The following is a 25258-nucleotide window of genomic DNA, read 5'->3' on the forward strand; positions in this document are numbered from 1 at the left end:
CAATATTGAGTTCATCATTTATTTTATCGTTGAATTCAACATTTTTATTGTCGAGATTAACATTTTGTTGTCTAGTTAGACAATTTTTTAAAATTTCAAATTAAATTTACAATGGTGAATATGTTTGCCAATGTAGTTGATATACCTGCCACAATAATTCTTAAAAATTGTCCCCTTCAACAGTTTGGGAAATTGAAGAATTCGACAATAGAAGTTATTGCGGTATATCAAACGCTATTGCTTGAATTCAAATTTTTTTTTTTTTTAAATTGTCAAACACAACAATATAATGTTGAACACAACAATAAAAAAGTAGTGAGCTCGACAATAAAAAATTGAGAACTTGATATTGCAAGTTTGATCCATATTACTTTTTTCATTTTTTAGACTTCAATACTAGATAAATATTCTCAAAATATCCAAAATGTATATGTTATAGGTGTGAAACATACACTCAAAAGTTAAACATAATCTTAAAAAAAATTAGAATCTCAGCTTTGTTCTTTTTCTTATTTTTAATAAATCGTCATAATAAATTAAAAAAATACATCTAAATATTTGAAATTAGGAGTATATCATCCTCCATTCGTTATTCACATTAAATCTTTTCCAGAAATAATCGTTGTTGGAAAACATATGTAAAAAAATGAGAACAAAAAATAGTTTGGGTATTTTAAAATCGTATCGAGAGATTTAACATTGAGAGACCATTAAGAAAGAAAAAGTTTAGTAAATGGTTTTGCCCACAAGTTAGGGACTACTTAGAAAAACCCTATCACAGGATCTATTAACTATTAAGTAATTTAAGAGGAAACAAAACTATAACTCGGATATATCATTCCAGAACATTCCAATCCTTGCAGACAAACATAACAAAACCCTCGCTTCTGAATCTTTTGGTCTGTAAAAAAAAAAACGCAAAATTCTCAAAACAAAACCCTATCAAAACCCCTAGTAGAGTACAGTCGTACTTGTGTCTGTAAAATACCAAAATCGCACCAAAGAATGAAGATTAGGGTTTCTCGGAAATGGCCTGTTTTTCCCCAACAACATTCAAGCTTCTCCCATCACTTTCCTCACCGTCTTTGCTTCACTTCGTTTGCGAGGAACCTCCAAACCAGCCGAGCTTCCATTAATGGCGGAACTGGAAGCTCTAAAGGTCAGCTTCTCTTCTCCTCATTTCAAGCTCTCGTCTCGGACGAGATAATCCATTTAACTCGCTTTATGATAATTGATTTGCATATATTTAAATAAAAATAATTATAATTTTTTATTATTATAAAATAACATAGATTAGAAAATGTTTACTCATAAAATCATGTTTTAGTTATATAATAAATATTTAAATTAAAAAAAAATTTAATTATTTTAATCAAAATCTACAAAATCCCGGTTGACTCAGTCGAGTTTTACTGACCCGGACTAGATTTTCAAAATTTATCTCAAGGGAGATGATGTTGCTGAACGTGACTGAGATGACTCGGACGAGTCATATCGGTCTTGGACGAGATTTAAAACCATGCTTATGAAAGGTGCATTAAAGCTCATATTAATGAGTGTGCTTACTTACAACAGGTAATAATACATTTTTGGTGCCTGGTGCAACTGTGGCTACTATACTTATGCTCGGTATTCTTCATGCTCGTCGGCTCTATGATGACAAGAAGGTACATATTGATCTTGTATTCCTCTAAATAAATGATATTTGTTGTATATGATAATTGAAACATAATCAATGGTTTCTTACTATTATTTGGAGGCTAATGTGTGTTTATTATATCGAGGCTTAAGTTCAAAATCGTCTTCGCCCATTAGGCAGTTGCTTACCCAATAAAATAAAGTGAAATAATATCTTTCAGTAATCACCACATTCTCTTTTTGTGTTATCGGCATTACATATTCTGTGTACATATAGTTTGTTTCCTTCGGAGATGTTTAATGAAGGATATTAAGTTACCCACTTTTCATACCTTGGTGATGTGGTTAAGTATGTATGCAATGATGCTAGAGACCTGGGATCAAAACTCTTTCTCACTTACACCTGCCCAAAAAAAAAAATATTAAATTCCCCCGAAGGATTTCTTTAGCAGAGGGTTTTGCTTGGATAGGTCCTTAGAGCCCATAGGAGGTTGGCATGTGGTTTATATGTTGTCTACTTTCACAAAAGTCGAGTTTGCTACATGCCATATTTTAATTGGAATGACAGAAATTGAATGTGTATGTGTTTTCATCAAGTAAGTATTATATCCATTTTGATTTCACAATGCATTAAGTTCATTTAATATTGGGTACATGATTTATTTGCCCTCTGCTCTAACGAAAATAAGGTTTTTCTTTTATAAACTTCCTTCCCCTAAAATTTTGTTAGTTGGTCAAATTGGCACGACACAAGTTGAATGAGTATGCGTGTTCATGTATGTATGTATATATCTATTTACCAAAAAGGTCTCATATTATGCTTTGACTTCATGGTGCATAGGATTCATGAAATATTGGGGTGCTTATTTTTAACTAGGTAAATGGATCTTATGATGAATTTCTTTTGAGCAAGGCTTGCTCATGCTATATATATTAAAATTGAAGTCTTGCACCAAATATCTCATATTTTGCACACTTGATATTCATGACAACCTCAATTTCTTTTGCTGAATATTTTCCATAGCTTATATCGTTAAATATTTGGAAACTACAAAAATCACTATGAAAATATTGGAAAAGCATAAAGAAATTATGAAAATGCTCACAACTTGTCACAATATAATAAAAACCCTTTGAAGTAATGACAAGATGATAAATAGTATTTGGAACTTTCTGACATGCGTCTCCAAGACTCCACCTTTGAGTGTTAGGCTTACACATTTAAATGTTCGAAATCCTATCATGTAAGTGCATAAAAACCAAAAGAAAAATAACAACAGCTTGTTTATGATTATAGGAGGTCTTGAGCACATAGGCTTTCACATGTGGGCCATACATATCTTACTTTTGTTTTTATTAGATTAACAAATTAGGGTTTAACGAAATTAGCCTATTGGATTTTTTAGGTACTTATGATCGAAAACTATATCAAATGTGGTGACCATTAGTATCTTATATTGCTAGCTTATTAATTCTCATTCATAATTCCTACCATTGATAACATATTATATATATTTTAAATACAAAATATATATATTTGAAAAATTAAGGGCCCCATGTGGATGCAAGAGCCAAAAGTATTTAGAACATAAGTACTGTTTGAAGTATTGTCTGAAGTAGCTGGATAAGTGTTGTACGTTTGGATGCAGGTTTTGAGAAGTATTGTTAGAAGTACTTCTGACAAAGTTTTGTCTTTGGGAACTATTCTGGATTTTAGTAAAATGACCAGAGTGCCCTTACATGTACTAATTATTATAACCTATAACTCAACTAATTATTATAACATTATAACTCAACTAATTATGACCTAAAAAGTAATAGTTACTGTTTTTATCCATAAAAAATGCTAACCTATCATTTTAAACTTAATAAATACTTATTATCTACAAAAATTTGATAGAACCTCCCCTAAAAATTGGACATATGAAAAATAAAACCTGTATAAAGATAATCTGTATAAAAACATGGCAACTATCATATAATAAAAATAACATGTATCACTATACATATAAGGATATAAAGATTTCCGGCTTCCATAACTGATATACAGTAACAATAACCTGTATCATCATACATACAATTATATAAAGATTCCCTGCATCCATAATTGATCATAAATAATTGTATGTCATGATCAACTATATTCTACTAAGAATAACATGTTTCATAATACATACAATTACTTAATAAAAAACATTACAACTATTATATACAACAAAACCAATATCACCATAAATTGCACTATATTGGACCCTATTGATTCATATAATACCCATTCCTGTCCCCGAAGGTTTGATTTTGTTTTTTTTCTTTGTATACTTATTATCGTCATGATCAATCTTCTTGGCTTCATCAAACCATAAGAAACTGTTTTTATGATCTTGTAAATGAAAAAAAATACATTTCATTTAAAATACATAATTTCATATTTATGATTGATATAAATTAATGCAAATCATTCATTACCTTCCATGATAGACACCTATAAAATTGTCTACCTTTGTTACTTTTGTGTTGGAAGTGTCAACCCCAACCCTCGTCCGCATGAGCAATAAAAAGCCATAATAAACTATAATAATCATACCAACAAACGTAAAATGAAAAGAAAACGTCCATTATTGCCAACCAGTATAAACAAATCACAAATCAAAGACAAGTATATTTATTAAGAAAGTGTGGGATGCAAACAATACCCAATATATTGTTTTGTGCTTACAGTAAGTATACAACACGAACCTTTGAAACTTGAAAAGAATAAAACATGGCAAATGAATTAGGCAAGAGTAGTGATAATTTTGAAGTAGTATAAGAAGATAAAACTATAATAGAGCTATACTAGAGAACAAAAGGAACAAATAAATATTATGGGGGCAAATTACCGAATCCAATCGGTTATTAATTGGACAAAGATCAAAAGTTGTATTATAAATCAACTCAAAACTATAGTTGGAGTAGGACCACCATTGTGTTTTATTATATAAATTTAAGGAGTGGATCACACAAGCAAAATATAAGTAAAATTTAACAGAGATTGAGAGAGAAGACGATGAAATCCCTGGCTTTGGTGAGGATTATAAATCAGATGAAACAAAACCCTAATCGAAATCCTTGGTGAGGATTATAAATCGCAACTAATCTCTAGCCGGCTGTGAGCTTGACAAAGAAGAAAATGGATGTCTGCAATGAGCTTGACGACGAAGATGACGATGCAGAGATGAGGCTCCAAGGATTTCGTCCAAAACCAGCCTACTAAGAAGACAGGGTTTTCGTATTAGGGTTAAAGAATAGAGAAAGAAGAGTTTCTATTTTGGTTGGAGGCAAAATCGTGTACATGTGGTACAATACTCTCAATTCATGAGAGCATTTTTGTCCTTAAAACTGTTATTTTGACGGGGTTTAATGTTCCCTGCAACAACACTCGTGAGCAGCACCTGTTGAGGTACTTCGTCAATTTGAAGTACTCTTTTTTAGAGTGTTTTTTCCGGTGATTTGCATCCAAACGGTTCGTACATGCTTCTGGCTCCCCACAGGAGCCAGAAGTACTTAAAAAAGCCAATCCAAACAGGCCCAAACTTTTCAGTAATGCTTCCTTTTGGTCTTTGTGAAAATACATAAGAGTTTGGCAAAATTTAATACCATATTTTTATATCCTTCCACCTAGAAAAATGAATTTATTCTTTGATATGTCATAGAATTCATGTGCTTCCGCACTATGCAAAGAAATTTCTTGTTTTTGAATGATGTTTCACAAAATCACGTAACCATACTCACTTAACAATTTCTTCATCTACACAGGTCTTTTGCTAAATTATTTATGTAGATGTCAATGAGTACTGAGTGAATTATTCACCATTCCTAAAAGTAATCTCATTGTTAAATTTAAATTCATTCTAAGTAATTCTAGTTGTAATTTCTTGGTTGAACTTCATCATCCTAAACCTTATCTCAAATCCACTGAATTAGTTCATGCTTTGTGTTTATTGGATCATTTGTTTTGTGTCAGATTGAAGAAGCAAGAGAGAGTGGAATTGAACTTGAGTTCTCACCAGATGCAAAAGTAATTAGTCAATAACTTTATATTTCACTATCCTCAATGATTTATCATTATGCTTTAAATATCTCTAGAATTAATAAGCTATGTGCGCTCTGAGAATTGGTGTAAATTGCATGTTTATCTTTTGACTAAAAATTGTGTCACCTTGCATTTACAGGCTGCATTCTTGAGGTTGCTACCCTTGCGCTCCATTTCTCGTATATGGGGATATGTTACAAGTGTGGTAAGCATTCGTTTGCAGCTCTTAGGTAAATAATTTATTGTGTTACAAAATGTGTTAGATTTTTATAGTATCATTTACTAAGTACTAATTTAAATCTGTGCTTTGATTTTTTATTTCACCCTATTCATCTTTTACCTTTGTTGAGTTTTGTTTGCATTGCCAGCCCCAGACGCAATAAGAAGTGTTGTGTGTTGACTGTGGGCTTAAAATGATGTCCAAGCCCTGACATTAACCCGAACACATTCATTTTGATTCATAACGTTCCCCTTCTCATTCATTCTCCTCTTTTGTTACTTTGCACAACAAAGACACATACAACCTTTGGACATGGATATTTCTTTTGTAACTGTAATTTTGATACATAGAATTTTCCTCCCCCCCCGGCCCCATTTTCTAAAGCTAGTATGTGTAACATAATGATCTTTGGGAGAGAGTTTTATTGATTCCCAAGGAAAGAGATAAGAGGAGAGTTCTTGGTATAAATGTATCCCTTCTACCCCTTTCTTGTTTATTACATTAAGAGGTAGAAAAGGAGTGAAATTAATCATAACTTATAACTCTCACCTCAAAGTAAGACTTGTGGAGTGTTGTTCCCACATCCTAGGGTCAAACTCCCTCGAACTCAGCTTCACTTTGCTAACAACTAACCCTTTACCTACCAAAAAAAAAGAGTGAAATTAAAAGATACCTACAAATTGGATTGCGGAATCTAAAAGGAAAAAAAAGTGTTTCATTTAGAGAAAAATCTATCGAGAATGGAAATGACATTTTATATACAAACAATGGCTAAGAGATTGTATCCTTCTTTGAAAATCTGAGCTATAATTTATTTGAGTCACATCTAAGATGATCTTCTGGTGGAAATACTTTCTTATGCTCATTAATTCGTTTCAAAAGATATCAATGCTTATTGAAAAAGCAAATGGAGAAGCCATCTTAGCCAATGATACTTTTTACTAGCTTGCACGTCCTTCTGCTCCTTGGCTCCTCTAACGGTTTTTGTAGTTAGTGTTTGATGCCGAAGTAATACTGTAAAAAAGATTGACGTTATAAGTTTTTTGGCAAAACATTTTGCATTGAGATTTTTGTAGAACATTTTCCTAGTTTGCTTTTCTTAAACAATCAGTATCCACCAATACCTGAGAGCATATTTATGAAGTCAGAGTTTAGAAAAAAAAATTCAAGGGGAAAATTCAGAAAAAAACTAGCAAAAAGATGGGAAAAAAAGACAAATGTATTTTTCAAAGCTTCGGGAATAATTTGGGATTGAGTCTCCGATTGAAAGATCTGTGAATTAATCATGACTTTTTAAAAAAAATGGTGATTTTTGTCACTAAGCTTGAGAGATGCGATTGCATCTACTTTAGCGATATGGTGAAAGAACTTGGTAATCGTGTCCTCTTCTAAAGCTATCGAACCCTTGACTTGCAAGTAAATTGATTTATTCCTAGAATGAGATTATGGTATTTCTTCTTTATAGTTACCTTTGGCTTTGCTTGTCGAAAATAAAGGGCTCAACCTCTTTCTATTGGTGGAAGCTATTTCGTCTAGTACGCTTTTCTTTTCTTTCTTTCCTTCTATGTTCCACATGATCTAGGACCTTCTTTTTCCAAGCCTTCAGATCTAACTTGAAGCTTTTCTAGAAAAGGAACAAATACTCTGCCTTTCAGTTGAGGGATTTCCATTATGAGCCAACAAGATGGACGAATTTGAAAACTTTGAATCATATGTTCTAGGATTATCTAAAATAAGATTATTTTGTCTTGGATGAAAATAACATACTTTCCCAGCTCCACATAATACATCTTGAAAGTGAATTGTATCATTGTTGTTGATTTTGGAATGTATGCTTTGATGTGTACATCGAGGAACTTCACAATGCCATTATTTTTATAGGTAAGGTGTTAGTGGTTGGTTAGGTGAAGTTGGGTTCAAGGGGGTTTGAACTTAAGACATAGGAACAATACTTCACATATCTTACGAACATAACTAAGTTGATACTTCTTCCCAACGCCTTTTCAAAATCTAGCATAGGTGATATCCACTTCTTTACAATGCCCAACCTCAATATTGACCCCCCAAAATTTTCTTTTGACATTTAGACTGCCCCATTCTCAATTGCAAGACCTTTCAGTTTCCTAATGTCCGCCCTTTGCTTCAATGGTCTTTTATATTTGTGAGAGGGAATATTTTACATTTACTGTAATGGAGTCACGTGTTACTTCAAGATACAAGATGGATTCTCGGTATGATGCTTCAATAGAATGGACCAAATATAAAAGCAAAGTTTGACATCCGAGATGTTAGAATTGGACGTGGAATATTGCCTTTTGGTCTTGAAGTCGAACTTGACATATATTAATACTTAGTTCCCAAGGGAGAATTCAAATGATCTATATGAGGTTATAGGTTGGTCCCACCACTTGCGTAACAGTTATGCCACAATCAATGTGTGAATAGAGTTTGAAATTAATGGAAATGGTTACTAAATCAACTCTAAACAAAAACTATGAAAGGAGGATATGAGGATAAAGTGGAAAAATGTGTATAATTTGTATCATAACCGTTGTTTTTTATACTAATAGTGGGTGTCAGTGTTTTTTTGCAAGTACACCCTTGGTGCTTAGAGCGTTAGAATAAAAAGAAACATAAATCAAGATTCAATTATGAATCTCGATGAACATTGTAAATTTTTTGCATCCACAATTTAGCTTTGTTTGTGAAAGATATTAATTAGAAAACCTTGGTTTACCATGTCATAGAATAAGGTAGAAAAACTTTATCCCTGTGGCAAAAAACCCAATGTTGTTGATGTAGCAAATGGTAATGTAGATGATGGCAGAAATGCAGGAAAGGATTGCAAAATAGCAAGAAAATATATGCCATTTGTTGGAAGAATGAGCAAATGCGTTAACTGTTGTCAAAAGAATCAGGACTACAGGGTGAGCCAATCAGGCAACAAGGCTCTCGCCAGTTGGAGCTAAAGGACTTTAGCAAGGGCCAATAATAGACAATCGATGCTCAGGCTTTGAAGTGGTAGAATGATGAGGCTATCAAAGAAGATCAACTCCATGATCCAGTGACCAAGGGTGAAATGGAAATTGTGGACAAAAATTCAATTATCCTCGAGATTTGTAATCAACTGTTGTTTTTTTGGTTTATTCTTGATTATAAACTCTTCAGGCTCTAGTGGTGTATTTGCAAAAGTACTTTGATGCTCAAGTCATTCACGGTGTATGAAAAATGGCCAAAATAGAAAAAAAATACATACATTTTCCACTTTCTTCCTCCATCCATCTTGTGTAGTTTTTTTCTTTAATGTTAATTTAGTAATTGTTTTCCATAATTTCGGACTCCACTCAAGCATTTATTTTGCATGTTGTGCAACACTATAAATGTTGTGTGAGTAGTGGGATCAACTTGTAATTGTTCATTTATCATTTCAGATTTTTTTCCTTGAGATTTAAGTATTGGTATATGTTGAGTCTAACTCCGAGACCCAAAAACAATATTCTCGAGGTAGATTCCAACAACTTAGATGTCGGACTAAGCTTTTATACTTGGTCCATTCTATCAATGTATTACCCTGATTATGAGTCTTGTATAACGAGTTAACTCGTGTGCCAATCATGGTAGGTAAAAAATTCCTCCCATAATGTCCCTTTTATTGTCTCTATTGAGCCATGAAGAATCTTTTGCAATTTTTTCAACTGGTGAGTGGTTGAAGCTAGGTCGAAAAAAAAAGTGTCGTGATTTTCTGACTCCCCCTCTGACACACACCCCCTGCTGTGGCATGGGTTAGAACCATCGATTTTTCCCTTCGGGATTCACAGCTGTACATCCCCATAAATATGTGCAGTTGTGTATCCTGAGGAATAATCTATGGTTCTAGCACATGCCACATCAGGGGGCATGTGTTAGAGGGGGGCGTCAGAAAATCATTATTAAAAAAAAAAAACATATAGTAAACTAATAAGCTGGCAAGCACACTTCTCATGAGTGATTCTTTCTCCAAATGAGATGGAGCTTTTTCATCCATGATGCCAATCTTCTTTCAAACCATCCACTATGGGATCAAAATGTTTTTCAATCTAGAACTAGCACCAAGCAGAAGATTGTGGTACGTGATTGGAAGGAACTTAACAAATTGATCTTCAAGAGCGCTGTGGGGTGTTTCCAAAGATTTGAAGAAATAGGGAGATACCTTCTGGGGTGGGATGCATATTGAAGGAATTTTGAGGGGTCAAGCAGGAGATTTGTTCTTAAAGCTGATTCATGATGATTTTGATGGCTCCTTAACAGGAAGAGTGGTTCTTTATTGGTGTATTTCTCTTCTTATTCACTATTATGTCAAAATCGATCCGTCTTTGTAATATTTTCTCTCAATGAAATTCATGTTATCTATCTAGGAAACACCAATCCACATTATAAAAAGCCTTCTAAATTTCTGACTTCAAATCACATATATGTATGTCCAAACCTCTAATTTTAGAATTTGTCAAGTCACTTGCGATAAGAACACTATGGTATTTCTTCAATATGCCATGCGTCTTCCTACCATATTCTGTTTGGCATTAGGAATGGGCTATTGGTTGTGGTCTTCTTCGATTCATGAGCTAGCCATAATTCTTAGAATTGCAACAGTTACTCCAAAAATGATGCGTGAGAATCCTAATTCTTGTTCTACTCCGGGCTTGTTTTTGGCAATTTAATTTCTTGCAATGCTAATATGGCTTTTACCTCCTTTTAATTGCTTTGTTATGCCATACAAGTTTCGTAGTTGTACTTGTGATTGTATTTCTCCCTACTTGTTATTGTATTTCTTAATTCGAATTTTCTTCCTAGTTATGTTTGCATGCTTTTATTATCTTGTTGGTCACTAATGCTTTTATCCAAAAACCTTTTTTTTCTCAGGAATTACCAGTTCGGTTGCGTCCCTACGTCTACAGAGCTTGGGCTCGTGCATTTCATTCAAGTAAGAGTTGATTTGCCTGATCTACTTGTTGTCACTGAAGAGAAATTATACCCTTCTTTTTTAAATTTACCACGATTCTCGCCCCTACTCCCCCCCTCATGCATGCCCTTTTTGCAATACCGTACGATCGGAGGGGCAGTTTCTTGCCAATCAGCTGATCATCTTTTTAATTGTCCAATCATTCTCTCAAATCTATGAGGTCAGCGACATAAATCTTCCTTGGCCTTTTCAATGCCATACCGTTGGCTTATTTATCTTCAAATCATTTCTCGCTTGCTAGATCCATCTCCTTTTGGCTTTCATTTTTTGGGGTGTGTTCAACTTTCACCAATGAAGTTATAATCACAGATACCACTGAGGAGCTTTGTTGCACATAACCAAACCATCTTAATTGGCTGTTTTTGGTTTAATTGAACTTCTACTGGGTTCCCTTGGATGCATTGATTTGGTGTATGGCTAATCTTGCCACTCATACATCTCAATGTTGTCGTTTTAGCTATGCTTGTTTTCTGTTATATATATATATATTCAAACTGGAGAAATGCAAATAACCTAATTTTTAGAATTATTGGAAGGGATTCTTTCTTAGTCAAAAGAGAAAAGTGGGAAACTAATGTTAATGTGACAAGTAAATGACTTTTATTAATAATAGAAAAGAGGAAAGCCCAATAGAAGAACAAGAAATGGAGGAGCACCTCAAAAGGAATCAACTGCAAGGTCAGCTTAGAATGGCCAAACTACTGAGGAGGACCTGGAATAACCTCAACGCATCAGAAAATGAAGTCCTCAAGATTTGGACCCTACTCTTTGGGGATGGAAGACTGATATTTCATCAGTGCTTTGATCTTCTCTATAATTGACTACCCAGTGCTGACCTCTGCTACATTATTCTTTTCTTTACAAAGAGCTTAACAAATAGAAAATGGGACAATGATCCATCCTCGGCCAATGCTATTGAATGGACCATGACCTCTTATCCTACACCCACCAACAGTTTCACTGCCCATTTAACCTATCCCCCTCCCCTTGGCGGATGCTGTTGAATCAATTGGTTGTTCAATCTTGACAAAGCTTGGTCACCTTAGTGCCTCATCCAATTGATATCGAAGATGTAAAAGAGTCCCTCTTGGGCTTATTCTTTGCAGGTTGCTTCCCTTGCTGTTTGTCATGGCAGTTGGGGGGAAGGAAGGGTTTTTGAGGGAAAGGAAGAAAATCTCCTTAAGGTCATCCTTGATATTAAGTCTTTTTTTTTTTTTTTTAATACTAGGCAAGCAAGGTGGGTTCAACAAGATTTGAACCTAGGTTGTGGGGTCTACACTCCACTCTCCTTTACCAACTTAGCTAAGTTGGCAACTTCAATATAAAGCCGTGTTACCTAAGTGGTCTGTTAATTTTGTGCAGTATAGGGTTTGGTCTTGGAGGACCTAGTCTTTTGATGGGAGGTCTTAGTTGTTTTTTATTTTTTTAAGCCTCTGTAGGCTTGACTCCCAAGATTATTTGGTTGTTCTTACTTTTTCTTCTGTCAATAAAGATTTATACCTGACCAACAAAAAGAAGAAGAAAACTAGTGATGATAATAAATCTTTTTAGTTATATAATGGTGGAACTTCTTCAAATATGTTCCTGTTTTCTGTCAGATTTTATCGATAAGAAAGAATTTTGGCTAAGGTTTTGTGGATTCTTGAGGCCTTTGAATTCGTTCTTGTCTCATGTTTGGAATAGCATGCTTCCTGTGGTATTCCAGGACGAAACTAACCAGTCTCTTGAACTGCTCTATATCACAGATTTAGAAGAAACTGCATTTCCACTGGACCAGTATGCTTCTTTACGTGAATTTTTCATTCGGACACTTGAAGAAGGTTCCAGGCCTATCGATCCCAGTCCGCATTGTCTGGTAACTGGTAACCAGCTGTTGCTTCTAAATTTTCATCTTTTTTGTGTTGAAAATCTATAATGTCGCTGAATGGTACATAATACACATACATTATGATTAATCATTGAAATAGGTCAGTCCTGTGGATGGTACAATTTTGAGATTTGGGGAACTGAAAGAATCAGGGGCTATGATTGAACAAGTCAAAGGTTTCTCCTATTCGGCTGCTTCTCTTCTTGGTGCAAGTTCTTTCCTTACGGTAGTCCAGGATGATGCATGTGGAGAATATGATAAACAAGAGAAAACTGCAAAAGACGCAAGTAAGAATTCATGGTGGCGAATTTCATTGGCTTCACCTAAAGTGCGGGACCCAATCCCAGTGCGGTATGTTAGTGTTTTTTATATCTACCTCCGAATTTGATGTTGTACTTGCTTTTTTTTTTTGGCCCTAGTAAAAAAATTGAGACCTTATCTTTGAAGTTTTGTATTTAGAATCAGATGGGATCTTCTGATTTGAGAGGATCCGCAGCTCTCAATGTTTTTGTTGTTCTTTATTTTGTGATTTTTTTTAATACCATTGTTCTTGCAGGTCTCCTGACCTCCTGTATGTAACTATTTCTCCTATTGGTTGATGAATTTTGAAAAAAAAAAATGTGACTTTCAAGTGGAGTATCCTTTCAAAGCAAGAATTAGAAAGGAGAGCTTCCTCAAAGGAGAATAGTCAAAATTTTCACCGGATTATAGTTGTCAGAAGCATAGTAACAAAGAATGATGTTTTTTCCAAAGAAAAAAAAACTCGTTTAAAACACATCTTGTACCTCTGGTGATTAAAACAATAAAAAATGCATTTTTTTTTTAAAAAGGTGACATTTTTTTCCCCCATTTTGAATGCGTTTTTTATGTTTTAAACAAGTTTTTTCCTAAAAAAAAAAAAAAACTAAACATTTTCTTTGTGGTCTTGTAGTTGTTGTGATTTTATTCATGTATGTTTTTGAATGTGGGATTTGATACATAATAGAATTTGGTGATTCATAATATAGAAATATGGGATTTGATGATCATACCTTGATGTTATGGTATTTCATTTTTTCAATAGTGTATTATTTGGAACAAAAGATATGTCGATGAGTAACTTTTTTTTGGCATCATAACAAGTATAATTATGTTTGAGAACATGTTATGTTGAAACATAGAATAAATTAAAATAAACCTCTTATGTATTATTAGATATATACATTTTTCATATATATATATATATTATATATATATATATTTTATGTTTTAGCGTTTCTCTCTCTTTTTCTACGTTTTTTCCGAAGTTTTCTCTTGCCGTATTAAACCCGTATTCCGACTTTGTGACTATGGTTAGAAGTTCCATGATGGTTAAAAAGATGGGGTTATGACTACAAATTTTCTGTCAGATTACATTTCCTTCATTAATTTGGAAGGGGAGACAGTTGAGGATGGCAGAAATCAAAGAATTTGTGGTAGATGAATAATTCAAGCCTTACTATGAGGAAGTCATCACTATTCTGTTTTGTATAGGCTTGATTTGGCCAGTGTTTTCAAATAGTATATGCAGCCATATGCGATTGCATGTGCCAGATCGCATATATGTGGTGGCATATGCAACTACTAAAAAAAATGATTAAAAAATTAGAAAAAATAAAAATAAAAATCAGAAAAATTGAAAAACAACAAAATATATATTGATAAACTTAGAAATGATGTCCAAAAATACATAGATACCAAAAAACACAAGAATGCAGCATTAATCCCAATATAAAATAGGGAGATGACCGCAAAGACCTATTTTTTGAAAATATGTACCAAAAAGTCCCATCTAAAAACATATGGAGCTTTAGTACTCACTTCATCAATTATTAGTCTGTGAAGGATTTTTGAAACAAAAATGTCTTAATTACCCTTTCAAAAGCTTTTGATGTTTGAAGAAATGTGTTTATTTGAGAATATTTGAGGTACTCATATGTTTTAAAATTAATGGCATGCTCCTTGACAAAGGTCATCTCTTATAGATTAATGAAAAGAGATCTAAATGACAAAAAAAAAAAAAAAAACCTTATTTTCTCTTCGTCAAAAATTAGTATCTTTAACTCACATAGATAATGACAATGACTACAACAATGGTGATGACGATGATGGAAATGAGTATGGTCATCATCATCAAACTTATTTGGTCTATTTATATTAGATTTACTAACATATATAAATAATTTTAAATAATTAAAACATAATTTTAAACCTCGACTTGAATGTCCACCGAATTAATTCAACTCAAAAAATCGCAAGTGAACTCAAATAAGTCCAATAAAATTATATTAAATTTATGAATAGTTCAAAAATAACTTTTAATAAATAAAAATATTTATTTTTATATTTCACATAAATATTATTTATCAAAAAAATTGGACAAGGGGCATTTCATTTTTTTATTTATTTATAACATAAGGGTGTCTCAAATATTTACCAAAACGTAGAGTGGTCATCTCTCAGGCAAACCACGATTCCCTTGAACTTTGTAAAGTTGTTAAAGGGTATTTCAGGTATTTTTCTTAAAAAAATCTTTAAAAGATCCTTAGTAGACTAATATTTTACTTAGTGGGTCTTAAATGTACCTTATTTTTTTACTAGGGGACTATTCGGTACATATTCTCCATAGAGATTCCTTCGGAGTCATTGTCCCTATAAAATCTTTAATACAAGTCATACACATAGAAATTGGAAATATTCAAAGTACATAACAAATGAACAACTAATTCTGTTGACGATAATTCGCCATATACTCCACACAATCATCCCTAATCCATTGTGGCACATCTCCGGCGTCATCACCTCCATTATCGTCGTTGTCGTCACTGCCATTCCTGCCATTATCTGAATCATCACCTTCTTCATCCTATTCTTCATCTTTGTCAATTTCATCTTCATTTGATCTCACCAAAACTTCATCCACATCCAAAGACTCTTGGCCTTCATTTTTCCCTTGTGTTTCATCTTCTTCATCAAGTAGTTGTTGACTTGATCAGTCACCTCTTCTTCTTTGGTTTGAGCTCTCCCCAAGTGCCGGTGCAAAAGCAGCACTCTTACGCCTAAGTGAGATCTTCTCCTTCAAGCACTAGCTCATCTATTACATCGGAAATCCATGTATGATCTCCATTAAGTTCAGCAAGGGAGATGGGGTCTTAGAACTTCGGTTGCTCTTTCCTCTGTAAAAATCTTTTGCGCAATCATTGATTGTATTGCATGAACACTAAGTCATTGAGCTTTTTCTGCTCAAGTTGATTCATCTTATTGGTGTGAATTTGTTATTTCAATTCAAATAAACACAAATCAATTAAAAAGTTGTTAAATTAAGAAAATAAAGTAAAACATTTAAAATTTAAAATTCAAAATATATATCAAAATAAAATCAAATTACCATCTCAAATGTATTTCAATTGCGCTCGCATCCGGATGCAGAACACGTTAGGCCAAGAATTCTTACGACCAATTTCTTCAAACTTGGATCCTTTGAAATTGGATCCACTCAATATTTTGCCCACCAATCAGCCATAATATTTAATTTAAAAATATTTTTGTAATTTGAATTTAAAAACTTGGAATGAATTTAAATAAACCATATTAAATATTATTTTTTACTTGGAGTCTTTGTTCTGTGTCCGATGATGATCTCCCTCCTGAAGATTCTTTCACTGTTCTTGTACCGATCCAATTGTGACGATATCTTGTCTTATTCATCTTTCATTGGAACAATTTGTTCTAAAACATCAAGGAACCCAATCATGTGTGTCGAATCCGCTTCATCACGATCAACGGCTTGAAAGTCAAGGTTGGATTGAGAATGTATGCAACTGAATACAAGGCAGGCGACATTTGATTCCTCCATTTCTTGTTTATAATGTCAATTATAGGCTTATAATTTCTTTGTCTAAATGTATGATTTTCTATTATTTTTAATTTGACATTTTCCATATAATCAGAAATGTAACCCATTGGTGGTTTTTCATCACCATCCACCAATCTTAGGACATTAATTAGTTCTTGTACCGATCCAATTGCGACGATATTTTGTCTTGTTTATCTTTCATTGGAACCATTTATTCTAAAACATCAAGGAATCCAATCATGTGTGTCGAATCCGCTTCATCACGATCAACGGCTTGAAAGTCACAGTTGGATTGAGAATGTACGCAGCCGAATACAAGACAGGCGACATTTGGTTCCGCCATCTCTTGTTATAATGTCAATTACAGGCTTATAACTTCTTTATCCAAATGCAAGATTTTTCATTATTTTTAATTTGACATTTTCCATATAATCATAAATGTAACCCATTGGTGGTTCTTCATCACCATCCACCAATCTTAGGACATTAATTAGTAGTCCGACATTTCTTAAGGCCTTGCAAACATTAGTCCAATTCTTTTGAGAAAGAATGATTTTGACAATTAGTTTCCCTTCGGTCTTCTTTGATCAAGGCCCATTATTCCATTTGACTGACACTGCAAAGCTTCTAAGTTCACTTTTCTTTCCATACAAGTTTTGTAGTGTCAAAAAAGCTGTTGCAAATCGGGTAATAGTCGATCTAAGTAAGTTTCCACCAATGTGTTTTCTCATTCTTTGCAACAATAAAGCATGCTTATACATAAAAATAATAATTTTTCTAGCTCTAGCAAGAATTTTAATTTGTAACTTACCAATACCTTATAAAATAAGATCAATACAATGTGTCACACAAAGTGACTAATACAAACAATGTCTTGACCATTAGCAAGCAACCTGCAACCACATATGTAGTAGTTGCATTGTTTGTGACCACTTGGACAACATTTTCTTCTCCGATTTCATCAATTTTACCCTCTAGTAATTTAAAAAGATATTTGGCTGTGTGGGAATAGACTGATGCAGCGAAAAATTTATGAAACATGGTTACAACTGGACAATTAACTAAAAAGTTAATTAATGTTCGGCTGCATCTATCAGTCCATCCATCAGCCATTAAAGTACACCCATAGATCTTCCATTTTTCTCGATATTGATTGAGTAAACCTTGAGTGACCTCTACTTTTTTCTTTAGACGCAGCTCCCTAGTTTCATGATAAGATGGTGCCTTAAGTTCCGGTCCAAATTGTTATATGGCTTCAACGACCTTAAAACCTTTCAATTTAATAGTATTAAAGGTAATACCTGCTTGGTAAAGTCATTTTACTATGTATTGGATAATAGTTTTTATATCCTTTACACTGCTCTCGATTGTGGTTTGTACGGGGTTTTTTCCTTTTTCTCTTTGGGTAACCACATCTTCGGGATGTGGCCTAGACCACCTATCTAGTGGACCACACGCTCTTTTAGAGACTCTTCTTAATGGTGCAATAGGTGGTCTAGAACGTCCGGTTGTGGGGGGAGTATCATCTACATAAATTTCATCATCATTCTCATCAATCTCACCACTACCTTCACCCTCCATGTAATTTTCTTATATGGCGGCATCATCTCGTTCTTTCCTAGAGGTCTTGTCTAAATATTCCATTATTTCCCATTTGATTTCGGGACTAACTTTTGGGCATTCCCTAGCATTTGACCCTGGCATGTGAGCAAGGTGCTGCTTATTGCTTGTGATTTCTCTTTGGCTTATGTAGGCACACAATTCACACACTATTTGGTTTTTTTCGGTGGTACTTCGGTAATGACCGTATTTTCAACCGGGCTCATTCGATTTGGGCTTAAGGGAGGAGTTGGTCGATGAAGAAGCCACATTTTTCAAATGTCAAACAAAAAAGTAAGTAAAATAATTTTATAAATACCTCAAGTCCAAGCTTATTGATTATTTATTCTGGAATGATTCTTGATATTTGATCTTGAATGATTCTTTAATCTTGAAGCTTGATCTTGAGTCTTGAAAAGCTTGATTCTTTATAGATTCTTGAGTCTTGAATTTGATCTTGATTCTTGAAGCTTAGAGTCTTGCTCTTGAATCTTCTTGAATTTAGAAGAATAAAAAAAAATGTAGAGACTAGAGACTATAGAGTAGAGGTTCTAGAGAATAGAGAGGAGAAATGGAGAATGTAGAATTTTTTATCTTGATTCTTGAATATTGAATATGATTTTGATTCTAGACTTGTAGAATGCTTGTATTTTATTTGAAGAAGAATGGAGGAGGGATGTAAGAGTAGGCTATTTATAACCTAGTAGGAAGGCAATTTAAAAGAAAAATAAAAATTAAGTTGCTGTTCAACGGCTATTTTTTTAGCCGTTGGGACACATGCCATCGCATATTATGCCTTTGTATACTGTGCAGACCCCTCAATTTTCGCATATACCTCGATCGTATATGCGATTTAGCCTTTAGATTTCGCATATGCGCATATGTGGTCGCATTTGACAACAGTGGATTTGGCCATCATGTTGTTGGATGCCAAGGATGGCAGCCCATTGAAGTAAAAGAAAATGTGCAGATTATTCGGATTTTGAGCTGAATAAGCTCCAAGCCTCAATAGTACTCCTTGGTTGTTTTTTCCTTCTTTTTTTGAAAATTGTATAACCAGCCTTTAGTTTGAATTTATGGGAGTCAATAAGGTGTTTCAACAGGCCAATCTTGATTTCCAGCCTTTGATTATGAAGAAAACAGGAGTGGGGCAGTTGAAAGACTACCAAAAAAGCATAGATATTTTAAATTACAACAGTTTTACAGAGTAAATGCCAACCAACCTTAGAAATGCTATGTTTTTATTTTTGCATAGAAGTCTTGAGTCTCGCCGAACTACTTCTCATCAACGATGACATTATTCTGAGAATTTAGAAAGCGAGAGAGATTACTTATTACACCTCTCTAATTATCCCAATTGAACAGAGATATTGGGATAATTAGAGACCAATTGGTGCAACACGGTTTTTTTTTACTTTTTTTTTTGCCTGATAGGCATCAAAGAGTTGAATAAAACAAAGTACGTTTGCCTACTTCTATTGACTCTACTAGTATATTACTGAACAGTGGTAACTCCATAATTAATTAGTCTTAAGTGTAGATATATCCCATTTTAGCAACATTGATCCAGATTGAACTACATCCATTCCATAATTTATTGCATTTGGAGTGCATCAAAATCCAGAAGTTAATTCATGTTAATTGGAATGTTTTGTTGCAGTCCCATGAAAGGCATGTTTTACTGTGTGTTATATCTCAAGCCGGGTGACTATCATCGTGTACACTCTCCTGTTGATTGGCATATTTTACTACGCCGCCATTTTTCAGGTATCTTTACTTGTTTATTTGTTTGTTGGGAAACATCACATATGGTGAAAACATTGATGTACATAAATGCAATGAGGAACAATTCATTGTGTGTGTCATTCTATACATGCAAGAGTGGCAAATGAATCACTCTTGTAGATTAGCCACTTTCACAGTGACATAAAAATAGTTTTCTCTGCCATCACATTCTATCATATATTTGGTGGATATCACTTTGTTAAAATTTGTATCATTGCAGGTCGACTTTTTCCTGTGAATGAGCGTGCTACACGAACTATCAGGAACCTCTATGTGGAGAATGAAAGGGTAATTCTTATTATAATTATAGATCATATAAGAGATTTTTCATTCATGTGAAAGATCTTTAGAATTGTTTTCATTAGGTATTGTTGCTGTTCTTATAATATTTTGAATGATAAGATATCCTACATAATGTGTTATAGTATCAAAACGTTCTGTTTCTTCATCAACTATCTGGATAAAAAAATTATTGAAAGGAACGAGAAGGTTTAAACATTTACAATGGGAGGAATGTGGTCCTAGAGAATTGGATTATTGCTCCTGTTGCCTCATTTATGATTCTTATCAGGTTTTTATATTAGCCTGAGTGAGAGGTTCTAGAGGTACATCAGTTGGTGGACCTCTTGTTTTTCGATGTGTAGTCTACAAGGGGATGGATGGACCATCTAACCCTTTGATACATTTAGTAAGTATTATTGGTAATCATTTTTTTTCTCCTAAAAATGTTGGTCAGTTTGGGTGTTAGGAGTCCCAGAGCCATGGATGTTCTTCAAGGTAAATTACTTCGGAGGTTCGGTGTTGGTTTTTCGTGGTTGGTTGGGAAGCCTATTGGTCTCTGGAGGTTGATTTTCTATTCTTTTATGGGTGCAGTGTTTGCAGAGGCATCTCCAATTCTTTCTTTGAGCATAGTATACATATTGACTATAAGATGGCAAAGTGTGGTTTTGGGAGGTTTTTGTGGTAGATGAGGTTCTTAAGAAAGCATATGCACTTCTGTTCTCCTTATTTGATCAGGACCAATTGTTGGATTGTTTTTATTGGATGGGAAGGGATTTGTTGAGTTTGTGCCTCAAGAATCTTAATGACTAGGAGATAAGAATTAGTCTCTTGCTTGCTTTTTGGCATTGATGGTGTGCACATTTCCACTAATCGGGCTGCAGTTTGGGTGAGACTATCATAGATAAATTGCAAACAGATTGTCATAGATTTTTTGCTGCACGTGCTAGGCAAGCAGTGAACCCGTGAAATATCTCCACCTTCCCCGTGCTTTGGCTAGGGAAGTTAGGAATTCTTTTTTTTTTTTTTCTCTTTTTGAGATTTCTTGGATAATGTTAAGGATCAATTCAAGTACTTGTTGGAGTTGGTTTTCAGACTAGCTTTTGGTTGATCTCGAATCTCATGGTTGTTTTCAATCGTTGGGGACTGATCACCGGTTGGATTGGTCAACCACTTAAAACTATGGGTGTCGCTTGTATACTCCAGAAAGGCAAGTGGAAAGTTGAAAAAGATGTTTATTGGGGTTGAAAAGATTTGTAGAGCACACTTTAACTATTTGCATGGCTCTTGATATAGCTCCAAACAATACTCGTTATATATTTTTGTAGAGGAAAATGCTGAAGTAACATTGAAATTGTCATTGTTTCAAACATTGCTGACGTCAATGTGTTTTCTGAACCATAGATGCTTTTCATCGAGATACGGAAGCATCTATTGTTCCCCGTGCTTTGGCTAGGGAAGTTAGGAATTCTTTTTTTTTTTTTTTTTTTCTTTTTTTGAGATTTCTTGGATAATGTTAAGGATCAATTCAAGTACTTTTGGAGTTGGTTTTCAGACTAGCTTTTGGTTGATCTCGAATCTCATGGTTGTTTTCAATCGTTGGGGACTGATCACCGGTTGGATTGGTCAACCACTTAAAACTATGGGTGTCGCTTGTAGACTCCAGAAAGGCAAGTGGAAAGTTGAAAAAGATGTTTATTGGGGTTGAAAAGATTTGTAGAGCACACTTTAACTATTTGCATGGCTCTTGATATAGCTCCAAACAATACTCGTTATATATTTTTGTAGAGGAAAATGCTGAAGTAACATTGAAATTTTCATTGTTTCAAACATTGCTGACGTCAATGTGTTTTCTGAACCATAGATGCTTTTCATCGAGATACGGAAGCATCTATTGTTCCCCGTGCTTTGGCTAGGGAAGTTAGGAATTCTTTTTTTTTTTTTTTTTTTTTTTTTTCTTTTTTTGAGATTTCTTGGATAATGTTAAGGATCAATTCAAGTACTTTTGGAGTTGGTTTTCAGACTAGCTTTTGGTTGATCTCGAATCTCATGGTTGTTTTCAATCGTTGGGGACTGATCACCGGTTGGATTGGTCAACCACTTAAAACTATGGGTGTCGCTTGTAGACTCCAGAAAGGCAAGTGGAAAGTTGAAAAAGATGTTTATTGGGGTTGAAAAGATTTGTAGAGCACACTTTAACTATTTGCATGGCTCTTGATATAGCTCCAAACAATACTCGTTATATATTTTTGTAGAGGAAAATGCTGAAGTAACATTGAAATTGTCATCGTTTCAAACATTGCTGACGTCAATGTGTTTTCTGAACCATAGATGCTTTCATCGAGATACGGAAGCATCTATTGTTCTGTGCACACCAATGTGTGAAACGATGTCAATTTCAATGTTACTCCAGCACGACTCTTTGGTATATGATATATTTTTTTTCTTTTGTGGTTTGAAAGGTGTATTTCTTCTCATTTTCCTCCATTGAATAAGAATGTTCAGTGGATGGTCCTTATTTAGATGATTTATTTCACTGTGATACATCTAGATGACCCTTCCTTTGGGTATCTTTTGTAGTTATACCAGTATTTAGAAATTTGGGAATTCCATAAAGTCATCTTGGTTGAATTGATTCTAATTTACAGATATCACTTTTTTCATTGAAAATCATGGGCTTCATAGATGCTATTTGTCTTTCATATCCCTAGGTTGTTCTCGAAGGTCAATGGGCAGAAGGATTTATGGCACTTGCGGCGATCGGTGCAACAAATATTGGATCCATTGAGGTTAATTGTTTGTCTTTTCAAATTTTAGTTCTTCCTTTATTATCGATGTTGCACTCTTACAGGATTTATGGATAATCAGTCTAAAGTGTTTATTTAGATGACTTTATGTGTACTTGAATCAAGTTTGTTTTGATATGAAAGCATAACTATTTTTATGTTCTATGGAAATCTTAAAGGAATTCTTTTTAAGATTATAGACCATGTAAAAGTTGTTTCATTGTCTGCACACTTCCATGTGTAGCCCAAAGAAGTCACATTTATTTGAGAAAATTCCATGCATGATTGCTGAAATATTTATTATTTTGTTGGACAAAAGCCCTTCCTCTCCAATCTTCTATCTTGGAGGCACACGTCTTCGTTACTTGGTTGGATTTGATGGTCCTCTAGTTGTTGATTTTGATCCAAACTTGCACTTTGGCAGCTTTTCATTGAACCAGAGCTTCGGACAAACAAGCCAAAGAAGTTACTGCACTCAGAACGTCCTGACGAGCGTGTCTATGAACCTGAAGGTGTCGGTGTGATGCTCAAGAAGGGTGAAGAGGTAAGGAAAGCTTTTAAAACATGTTTTGTCAGAACCCAACTGAACTTAACTTCTCTGACATTTCGGAAAACAAATTTGTGGTGAAAAAAAAAAAGGAAAAAACATTTCCTTTTACTTTCTCTTTTGAGCATCTATTTTTATATTTGTGAAAACCAAAATTCCCCTTTATCTTCTGTTCATTTTTTAAAGGGTTCAGGTTGTAGGCATCATCAATACGAGATTTACCACATTGCTTTGTATGAAATACAACACTTCTATCATATATATATATATATATAGTTGCATTGATACATTATGAATGTTTTTTCAATAAAAGAGTGCTTTTGGTTCTTTCCTCATTAATCAACCAATACAATTTTATTCAACCATGGGACGGTAATTGCTCGAATCTCTCTCAGATTCAGGTTTGGGTCTTTAATTAAATTGTATATGCTTCCATTCTCATTGTTTCTCTGTACTGCTTCTTATTGTTAAAGTTGTGAATTCTTACATTTGGTTTAGCAGAAGTTTATTAATAAGCATGGATTATCTATCTCAGGTAGCAGCATTCAACATGGGATCAACTGTCGTGCTTGTTTTCCAAGCACCTGTATCAAAATCACTCAGAAAAGATGGCTCCTCGTCTGATTTCAAGTTTTGCATTCAGCGTGGGGATAGAATCCACATGGGAGAAGCATTGGGTAGGTGGGGTGATACATGACATTAGTGCACTTTGTGGATCGTGGATGCAAATGATTTGTACTGTAATTTCGATTTTTTTTTCTACACTAGTTTAAAAAAAGGTGCCATTTGATGGCCTTAAAACTCATAATCTGATGCATTAATATAATTGAAAAGTGGCTGGGAATTGGCTTTCTTGGATAACATTGTTTATGTCAACTCAAGAACACTTCACCATAATGTCACTGAAAGATTCATTCCCCATCAGTGATTTCTGCTGAGGTTCAGAGGGAAGAATTTTGAAAATATTCTGGTTATGATTTAAGCATGTTTTGGCCTGTAAACCAGTTATCTGAAAAATGTATCCTTATAGTTTACAACTTATCAAAAAAAGAGTTACAAAATTTTGTACAGAATTAATTTTCGATTGTTTCGGGTGTCAACTATATCGATAATGGCATTTATATCATAAAAATGATCTAGCAAATTCTTTTATCTATCACTAATTTAAAAACTAAGAAAAGGATCATTATTCATACAAAAAATAATAATTTTGGCTAAACATCCTGAAGAAGTATTTGTTTCGTAAAACTTTAGACCAAAAATCTTTCTGGCGTCTTGTTCGTGGATAGGGTATTGAGATGGTTTGCCTTGGTCGGTGGTCTGTGGCCATGACCCACCACGAAATCGTAAAATTGATAATATTATGCAAGGCTTCACTGCATGACATTTACTGCCAATTGCTAAAACAACATTACTGCATACCAAATGGGATCATAGATTTGTAATCTTATCACTCAATTGTATAAATTTTGGATTAAGGAGACTAGGGGGTGACTAGTCTAATGTCCATTTTGAACAGGAGATAGCTTTGTGAACGAATAAACGCCACTGCATCAGCTTCTCTTAGTTATTAGGATTACACCAATCCAGAA

General features: G+C 34.1%; 1 protein-coding gene across 1 annotated transcript; it reads left to right on the plus strand.

The window, feature by feature from the left end:
- The first annotated feature begins 853 nt into the window (after nt 1-853).
- PSD1 (phosphatidylserine decarboxylase 1) lies at nt 854-24529 on the plus strand. Its single transcript, XM_086456903.1, has 12 exons — nt 854-1159; nt 1576-1667; nt 5642-5695; nt 5850-5915; nt 10830-10890; nt 12675-12784; nt 12897-13147; nt 19930-20036; nt 20275-20342; nt 23045-23122; nt 23544-23663; nt 24202-24529. The coding sequence occupies exons 1-12, from the start codon at nt 1006-1008 to the stop codon at nt 24361-24363; spliced, it is 1323 nt and encodes a 440-aa protein (XP_086313029.1). The 5' UTR covers nt 854-1005; the 3' UTR covers nt 24364-24529.
- The last annotated feature ends 729 nt before the right edge of the window (nt 24530-25258 follow it).

The sequence above is a fragment of the Akebia trifoliata genome, chromosome 10 (assembly GCF_017979445.1).
Source record: "Akebia trifoliata isolate Shusen 1 chromosome 10, ASM1797944v1, whole genome shotgun sequence".
Lineage (NCBI taxonomy): Eukaryota > Viridiplantae > Streptophyta > Magnoliopsida > Ranunculales > Lardizabalaceae > Akebia > Akebia trifoliata.